The sequence below is a fragment of the Fonticula alba genome, assembly GCF_000388065.1.
Source record: "Fonticula alba strain ATCC 38817 unplaced genomic scaffold supercont2.3, whole genome shotgun sequence".
Classification (NCBI taxonomy): Eukaryota; order Rotosphaerida; family Fonticulaceae; genus Fonticula; species Fonticula alba.
Genome location: NW_009242973.1, coordinates 3,462,429 through 3,470,315, shown reverse-complemented (window position 1 = coordinate 3,470,315; position 7,887 = coordinate 3,462,429). Strand labels below are relative to the sequence as shown.

General features: G+C 66.6%; 3 protein-coding genes across 4 annotated transcripts; 1 reads left to right on the top strand and 2 right to left on the bottom strand.

The window, feature by feature from the left end:
- Positions 1-698: 698 nt before the first annotated feature.
- H696_02519 (hypothetical protein) lies at positions 699-3,008 on the top strand. Its single transcript, XM_009496428.1, has 3 exons — positions 699-943; positions 1,037-1,589; positions 1,714-3,008. The coding sequence occupies exons 1-3, from the start codon at positions 876-878 to the stop codon at positions 2,953-2,955; spliced, it is 1,863 nt and encodes a 620-aa protein (XP_009494703.1). The 5' UTR covers positions 699-875; the 3' UTR covers positions 2,956-3,008.
- Positions 3,009-3,132: 124 nt separating this feature from the next.
- Positions 3,133-5,051, bottom strand: H696_02518 (mevalonate kinase). Its single transcript, XM_009496427.1, has 3 exons — positions 4,856-5,051; positions 4,346-4,719; positions 3,133-4,192 (listed from the first exon to the last, which is right to left on the bottom strand). The coding sequence occupies exons 1-3, from the start codon at positions 4,946-4,948 to the stop codon at positions 3,259-3,261; spliced, it is 1,401 nt and encodes a 466-aa protein (XP_009494702.1). The 5' UTR covers positions 4,949-5,051; the 3' UTR covers positions 3,133-3,258.
- A 772-nt stretch (positions 5,052-5,823) lies between these two features.
- On the bottom strand, positions 5,824-7,808 carry H696_02517. 2 transcript variants are annotated; one of them, XM_009496426.1, is made up of 4 exons: positions 7,711-7,808; positions 7,501-7,550; positions 7,023-7,318; positions 5,824-6,819 (listed from the first exon to the last, which is right to left on the bottom strand). In XM_009496426.1, the coding sequence occupies exons 2-4, from the start codon at positions 7,510-7,512 to the stop codon at positions 6,282-6,284; spliced, it is 846 nt and encodes a 281-aa protein (XP_009494701.1). In that variant the 5' UTR covers positions 7,513-7,550; positions 7,711-7,808; the 3' UTR covers positions 5,824-6,281. The 2 variants fall into 2 exon arrangements, with proteins under 2 accessions (XP_009494701.1, XP_009494700.1); XM_009496425.1 differs by lacking the exon at positions 7,711-7,808 and having other exon boundaries at positions 7,501-7,646.
- Positions 7,809-7,887: the final 79 nt, after the last annotated feature.

Genomic DNA, 7,887 nt, shown 5'->3' with positions numbered 1-7,887 from the left:
CAAGCAGGCCAGGGATCGCCCCCCCCCCCCCCCGCCCGCCCGGCTGCGCATCCGGAGATGTGCATGCCCTTGTCCCATCGGCCGGTCGTCCGGCCGGCGGGCCCTGCCGTTTGAGGGGGGGGGGAGCAGGGTGAAATTCGGGTGGAGGCAGAGGGGGAGGGAGGAGAGGGAGAAGATCGATGCCGCTTGGTCCCGGGCGTTCCCAGGCCGCAGGGGACTCCCGTTTGGCAGCACAGGGTCGGAGCGCCCTCGCGCCGACCGATGGATGGGTAACGATCTGGGCGCCAGGTTCGCAGGGAACACTGGCGGGAGTGCGGGCGGGTAGAGGAATCCATCCCGGATGGGGCACGTCCGCGTCTGCGTGCGCATGTCCCCCATTGTGCGCCTGCGTCGGTGTGTACGTGCGTGTGTGTGAGTGTCTGTGGGACATAAAACGAGGTGCCCATGATTGGGGATCGCCCCCCCCCCCCCCCCCCACGGGATGCTCTTCACGATCGTGCGATGGATGGGGCACGGGAATCCCCTCGGGCTAGGCGGGGGCGGGGGGGGGGGGGGGAAGGAGGCCCGGATCTCGGGCAGGACAGACCCCCGGTGCTACCCTTGGCATCCGGCTCGCAGCCCGATCAAGCATGCAACCAGCCGCCACCCTTTCCTACGGGACGCCGCTCGCCCCGTGCCTCCTCCAAAAGGGGGCGGACCACAGCCAGGTGCTCCACGCCTGGCGCCCCGCATCGCGCCCTCCCCCTTCTCCTCCTTCCCTTCTCCCTCCTCCTCCTCCTCCTGCCATCCTTGGGCCCCCTCTCACTGTGCCCCCCCCCCCCCTGTAACTTGCTCTTTGGTCTTAGATCTCACCCTGCTGCTTGCTTGCCGGTCTGATGGCCGGCCCGGCTGCAGGCCCCCGACTTGGGGGCTGTCCCCAGTGTCTGGAAGATGGCGAAATCGCGTGCGTTTCCCGCTGCCAAGTCACACTCGCGTCTGTTGGCCGCCCCCACTCGCAACTGCAGCCACCAGCTCGTCACTAACCCCCTCGAGGCAGGGAGGACGCCGCCAATGGACAGATGGTGTGTGTTGTTTGTGGCCTGGTGATCGAGTCTTCCATTCTGTCCTTCGCCCCGCCACCGCCCTCGGCCCAGGCAACCTCCACTTCAAGTCTCTCGGTGCAGAATCGCATCGACTCCGAGACGGTCATCGGCAGTCTGTATGCCGAACGGCGCTTCGGCAGCCGGGCGGCGAGTGACCGCACGCCCGGCCACCGGGCCCCCGATAGCATGGCCGCCCCGGGCAGTGGGGAGGCCGGCCGGTCGGCGGGTGTCCGAACCCTGCGAGCCGACCCGCTAGCCGCCTGCCGGAAGATCGAGGAGTGGGCACACTCACTTGGCCTGCCGGTGGAGCAATCGGAGTCGGCGCAATTTCTCCTGGTCAACCTGCTCGAGGACCCGCCCAAGGATCAGGCCGGTCGGCAGGCGGTCGGTCCGCCTGGGCGATCGTCCACCTGGGCCGGGGTCCGTCCACGCGCTCTGCTCGCCGCGGCCTGTCTGCATGTCATGTGCCTGAAAGTGGGCCGTGCCATCACACACGAAGAACTTGCGGTGGGTGGCTTCGCTTCGCCTTTTTTTTTCTTTTTTCTTTTCTTGCCCGTGCGATCTGCCCGCTGCCTGGTCCTGTGGCCGCATGCCCATCCCGATGCCCGTCTGACGCCCGTATTTTCCCCAGACCATTGCCCGAGTGCCTGTCAAGCGTCTTCGTCAGATGGCCACCCGTGTGCGACTCTATTTCCTCCGGGAGCAGCAGGCCCCCGTAGCCATGGGACCTTCTCCCGGGGGTCCCCCCTCCCCAGCTGTGCAAGCGCCCCCCGGGACATCGTCTCTCCTGCATGGCTCGGTGCCCGAGGCCCCAGCCTACCTGGAGCGCATTGTCGCGCGACTGGAGGATGACTTCTTCGTGCACCACTTGCCAGCCAGCCACATGGCCATCCTGCAAGGGGAGACATTCTTCCCGCCGCCATCCGTGCCGAGCCAAACGCCCTCAAGCCGGGCGCCGCGGCCCCCGGTCCTCGAGCGAAACCCGCGCATACTGCGAGCCGGACTTATGCGGCGTGCCCAATCATTTGCGGGGCTTCTGCGCGCGGCGTTCGATGCCGATGCCACTGCCGCCGGGCGTTTGCCGATGGAGCCTGGGCAATCGGCCGATTGGACACGTCCCTCACTCGGCGCGGCATCCGGACGCCAGCCGCAGTTCCTGGCCAATCGGGGCCTGGCCATTGCCTCGTTGATCTTGGCCCTCCTGCCGCTGGGACCGGATCCCCCGGACCCGACGACCCCCTTCGCCCTGGCACAATCCTGGCCCCTTGTCTGTCGCCAGGCCACGGGGTGTCTTGCGGCCGCCTCGTCCCTGGTGTCTCGCGAGCTGGAAATCTCCTACGGCCCGCTTGGCATCGATTTCCCATGTGACCCCCCTGGGCCTGGCCAATCCGCCGAGGCGGTGGCGGGCCCTTCAGCCAACACCCCTCGCGATGCCTCCGTCGGGCTGGCCGGCATCCCGACGACCTACTCGTCAGCGACATTGGCCCGGCTGGCCCGACGGGGAGCTGCCCTCCTCTTGCGCCTGGCCGCCACGCACATGCCGTACCTCTTCCCGGACTTGTCCCACCGGGCCTCGATCGAATCACACCCCCGGCCACGCGAAGTGGACGCCCTCTTGCCGCTGGTGGCTCCCCTGTTGGCAGACCTAGCGCGCATGGTGTACCTCCTGGGCCCATGTCTCTCGGACCCGGGGACCATCGCGCATGGCCCGGCCTCCAGTCCCGATCCCATGCCCTCGGCTCGGGGCTACGATCTGGAGGATGACCAGCGACTTGATCGGGAGGCCGAACAGTACATCCGGCCGGCGGCCGAGGCGCGTTTGGTGCGGGAACTCAATGAGTCTCTCGGGTTTTGGGATGCCTCGCCACCCTAGCAGGCGTCCACGCAAGCAAACGCATCCAGCCAGTCCAAACCAATAGATCCATCTTTTTTTATCATTCATCCTGGCCCATCTGCAGAAACCTCCTGCCTTTGTGAGAGCCCCCACACAAGCGTGTATATGCTTTTACACGTGTGTGTATCTGTGATTGCGCGTGCGCGCGCGTGTTTGTGTGTGTATGTGTGTGTGTGTGTATGGGCAATAAATGTGTGCGCGCACGCGCAAAAGATATATTTTGCCGACAGGCACATTGAAACGTCAAGACCCCCACCGAAACCAGGTGCCAGGTGCAGAGGCCTACTCGATCTCCACCCAGAACTTGTGATCTGAGCACGCCGCATGCATGGCACTGCGCAGGGCATGGGGATCATCCTCCGGCCCGGCGCCGGGCAGATCATCAGCCAGGTCGTAGAAGAGAACCCCCGGGCCACCGAGGCGCGTCTCGAAGGGCGCGAAGCCGGCCTCACGCAAGCCGGTCGACACGGCGTCAACCACGGCCGCCACCTGGGCCTGGGTATCGGGGGCCACCGGCTCCGGGACCAGGCTGATGACGCACCCACCGCCCCCGGCACCAGTGAGCTTGGTAGCACATTGGCCCAGACTGCCGGCGATGTCAGCCACCCGGTCGATGGAGGCATGCCCCACTCCGACCGATGACAGGAGGTGATTGTTGATGGTCATCAGCTTGGCGAACTTGGCCAGGAAGGCACACATGGCCGGATGGTCCAGGTCAGCCCCGCCGGTCGGGCCCAGCGGCGCCAGGAGCTCCACATACGCATCGCTGATGCCCTGGATGGCGTCCAGCACCGGGCCCACGACGGTCGGGAATTCCGCCAAGTTCGAGGCCACCTTCTCCACCAAGGCACGCGTGCTGCGCGGCACCCGGGTGTTGGTGACAATGAACCGCAGGAAGGCCGGCAGCGGGGGCATCGACACCGGGGCCTCGCCGCGACGGAAGGCCACCGTCCCGCCGAAGGTCGACACGAAGTTGTCCACCCCGGACGGGGTCCCATGGATGAGCTGCTCCGCTCGGAAGGACCACTGGTTCACCAGATCCCGGAAGGCCGCCGAGTGGAACCATTTGGCCGGGGTGTCCGGGGCCGCCAGCAGCACGCGCCACTTGAGCAGGGCCGCCGAGAGAGCCGTGGCGTAGGAGGCCGATGACCCGAGGCCGGCCCCGATGGGCAGGGTCGAGTGGACGGACACATTGGCCAGGAGGCCCAGCTCGGTCCTGGCGAATGATGACAGCCGGGCCAGGTGGTTTGGAGGAGGGAAGAGGGGGGGGAGGCTCTTGGTCAGATGATATACGTGTGTGTGTCGGGGGGGCATTGCGGCGAGTGGTGACAAACGACAGGCACAGAACGGGCCACAAGGAGACACATACAGCTTATCGACCAACAGGTGCCGCACGAGGAAAAGGAAGCCGGTCAGAGCCAGGGCCGATTGTGGCAGGGGAGTGGACGACTGCTTGGCGTCCACTGAAGCCAGGCTCAATGAGGCCGGGTTCTCGACGAAGGCCTTTGACGCGGCGTCAAAGGCCTCGCGCGTATGATCGGTCATCTCGAGCGGCGAGCAGGCCGCCTCGGCGTCAGACGGCAAGCCAGGCCCCAGGGCAGCGATCTTGGCACAGGACAGCAGGGCCGAATCCAGCCGGACATCTGGCATATCCAGGGCAATGGTTGCCTCACCGAGGCCCGCGAAGGGCTCAACATGAATGGACACGAAGGTGCGCAGGTCGACCGACACGGCAATCGCCGTCTGCACGTGCATGCATGTGCGTGCGTGTGCGCGAGTGCGCGTGCGCGTGCAAATGCACGCCGGAGGGGGAGGAAGTGTGAGGAGCGATGTGATGGGGGCATCCACCCTCAAAAGAAGGCGGGAAGGGATAGCGCACCTTGAAGTGGACCACCGCATGCTCGCCACTGAGGATCACCTTGCCAGGTGCGCTGGAGAGGACAACCTCCGGATAGATGGGCTCGGCACACATGGCGCTGACGGGGAGAGCGGGGAAGAGAGGGGCGGGGAGCGGGGGCGGGGGCGGAGCTGAGCACACGCAGGGCGGGAGGTGAGGGGAGAGCGACACGATGGAGGGGGCTACAAGAGCGGGAAGCACACAAAAGAGGTACAAGAAAGAGCCCTCGAGAGGACGGCGGGGGGGGGGGGGGGGGGGGGGGGGAGGAGGGGAAGGGGGGGGGAGGGGGGGGGGGGGGGGGAGGGGGGAGGGGGGGGGGGGGGGGGGGGGGGGGGGGGGGGGGGGGGGGCGTGCCGTGGGGGGGGGGAGGAGGAAGATGTGCCAAGGCGGGCTTGGCTTGGCTTGCGGCCGGGCGTGCCCCCGATCAGCGGCCGCATATCAAGGCCAGCCTGCCGCATCGCCCCCAGGCAGAAGGCCAGGCGTCTGGTGCGTGCATTCCCGACTGCCAGGGCAGCCCCTGGCCTTCCTTGCCCCGCCAACCGGCCCGGAGAAGTGGGCTGATGTTTACCACCCGCCGGGGGTTGCCTTGCACACTCGGCCTCGTCGCGGCCCTCCATTGCCGCCGCCCCCGCCCCCCCTCCCCTCCCCCTCAGCCCATTGGACCGGGGGGCCGGCGGAGGGGGGGAGCCGAGATCCGGACCCCGCCCAACAGACGCCAGGGGGCGGTTAGTCGCATGGCCGTTGGCGCACGGGTGCGTCGGCACCAGCGCCCGGAGATGAGGTCCCAATGCCCCGAGCCATGCATGCCTGCGCCCTGGCCCTCTCTCGCCGCGCGAGACAACCGGCATCCACACTCGTCACCTGAAGATATGCCCCGGTCCCTTCCCCGACTCTCCCCGGAGTAGCGGGCCAGAGGAATGAGAGGGCGCGGGGGAGGAAGAAAGGCTGGGAGCAAAATGTCTGTGGTTTATCATCTATGTTAAAAAAAGAGGCTGTACGCGGTGTCGTACACTTCCCCACGGGAAGAAGCACTGAAGGACGTGCACGCGACACAAGGGAGGAGAGAGGGGAGGGGGGGAGGGGGAAGAAAGGGATGGGCATCGGAGCCGCGCAGAGGGAGCAGGAGGTGGAGACGGCGGCGGAGGGGAGGGCGGGGGGAAACCACCTCGGCGGCAGGCTCCCCTGTGGGAAACGGAATGGAGAGGGAACAAGGGCAGGAGGGGGGCGGAGGAGGCAGGAAGGGGAGTAGCAGGGCTGTCGGAAGTGACGAAGATGCACACATGCATACGCTCGCGGCCACGCGCGGTACACAGCGTCACAGGCGCCACATGGGCGTCGTGCATTGAAAGGAGAACTCTCGCTCTCGCTTTTTCTTCTTCTTCTTCTTCTTCTTTCCTTTCTCCCACACTTAGACAACCGACGCCAGGGCATCGATCTCGGCCACATTCAGGCCGATAGCCGGGCCGAAGGTGGACGAGATGTACGCCACACGCACAAGGCGGTTCTTGTTGTCAGGGCGCGCAGCCAGGATGGTCGAGTAGAGGGCATGGATGTTGCGCTGGAGGTCGCGGCCGGAGAAGTCCATGGTCCCGAGGGAGACACGGACGTCGCCGCGGCGGTCAGCACGGTACTCCACCGAAGACTGGGCAGTGCGCAGACTGGTGGCAATGTTGTCGGTGATCGTGCCGGACTTGGGGTTGGGCATGAGACCACGCGGGCCGAGGATACGCGCCACGCGCACCACCAGCGGCATCATGTCCGGGGTGGCATAGCACCGGTCGAAGTCCACCTCGCCGGCCTGGATGCGCGCGACCAGGTCCTCGGCACCGACGATGTCGGCGCCAGCGTTCTTGGCATCGACGGCCGCGGTGCCCGTGGCGAAGACCGCCACGCGCAGGGGGGCCGACGAGCTGACCGGCAGGTTGCAGAGACCACGGATGGTCTCGCTGTGTGTGCGTGTATGCGAATGCGCGCAGAGGTTTGCGATAGGGAGGGGGAGGGAGGGGAGAGGGCACGGAAGGTCAGCTCAGCCAGCAATCCGCGCGGCAGGAGGAGTGGAGCCAGGATCATAGGCCGGGCAGAGCCGAGGGGAAGACACAACAGGGGAGGAGGAGGAGGAGGAGGAGGAGGAGGAAGAGGAGGAACGCACTTCTTCTCGAGCTTACACTGGAAGACAATATCCAGCTTCTGGGTGCTGCGAGTGAAAGACAGGGCCTTGAGGATGCGCACGGCCTCGTCGATGGAGTAGGTGGCGGCCGGCTGGCGGAAGACGCGCATGCCGCGCTTCTTGCGCTTGGACGAGTAGTGGCAAGCCGGCTGGGTGGCCACCGCGACCGAGGCAACGGCCGGGCGGGCAGCGACCGAGGCCAGCAACGAGGCCGACATGGGGCTGGCCATGGCCAGAGGCTGGCCAGCACGGAAGAGCGCCGAGGCGCAACGGTTGACCTGGAAGCGTGGGGGAGAGAGGGCGACCATGCATGAGCGCACACGGACACACACGCACATGCATACATGTGTGCATGTTGGGGAAAGAGCGCGAAAATCGAGTGAGATGGCGGTGTCGGCGGCGGAGACGGCGAAAGGAGGCAGGGCAGGGACAGATAGGCAGGAGGAGGGGGGACACGCACGTGGCTGAACATGGTACGCTTGCCGTTTGACGCAAAAACACCGCAGCTCTCTGAGCGCGAGGGCAGAGAGATGGGAATGCCACAAATAGAAGGGACGAGATGGGGCAGGCACCAGCACGAGAATGGGTAGGGGTGTTAGGCGGGGCGACACGGGGGGGGAGGGGGGAGGGAGGAGGAGGGGGAGGGGCAAGAAGCAGTAACAGGACTCACATCAAAGGGGCGACAGGGAGGGGGAGAGAGGGGTATTGGCTGGCGACCGATCGTAGATCCCAGGCTCCTGGACTGTCTCTTAGCGGGCGAGAAAACCGGGCAGCAGAAAGGCTGGCCAAGCGCCGGTTCCCAGCGCCTCGATGGAGAGTGGCCGCACAATGGAGGCACGGGGGGGGG

What these genes read in the sequence shown, in the direction of transcription:
- H696_02519 (XM_009496428.1), top strand. Translation starts at nt 876, where the DNA reads ATGGCCGGCCCGGCTGCAGGCCCCCGACTTGGGGGCTGTCCCCAGTGT. An exon ending in CTGGAAGATGGCGAAATCGC is followed by an intron (nt 944 to 1,036) that starts GTGCGTTTCCCG and finishes CCCTCGAGGCAG; the next exon opens with GGAGGACGCCGCCAATGGAC. An exon ending in TCACACACGAAGAACTTGCG is followed by an intron (nt 1,590 to 1,713) that starts GTGGGTGGCTTC and finishes TATTTTCCCCAG; the next exon opens with ACCATTGCCCGAGTGCCTGT.
- H696_02518 (XM_009496427.1), bottom strand. Translation starts at nt 4,948, where the DNA reads ATGTGTGCCGAGCCCATCTATCCGGAGGTTGTCCTCTCCAGCGCACCT. An exon ending in ATGCGGTGGTCCACTTCAAG is followed by an intron (nt 4,720 to 4,855) that starts GTGCGCTATCCC and finishes ATGCACGTGCAG; the next exon opens with ACGGCGATTGCCGTGTCGGT. An exon ending in CACCTGTTGGTCGATAAGCT is followed by an intron (nt 4,193 to 4,345) that starts GTATGTGTCTCC and finishes ATCATTCGCCAG; the next exon opens with GACCGAGCTGGGCCTCCTGG.
- H696_02517 (XM_009496426.1), bottom strand. An exon ending in CAGTGTAAGCTCGAGAAGAA is followed by an intron (nt 6,820 to 7,022) that starts GTGCGTTCCTCC and finishes ACGCACACACAG; the next exon opens with CGAGACCATCCGTGGTCTCT.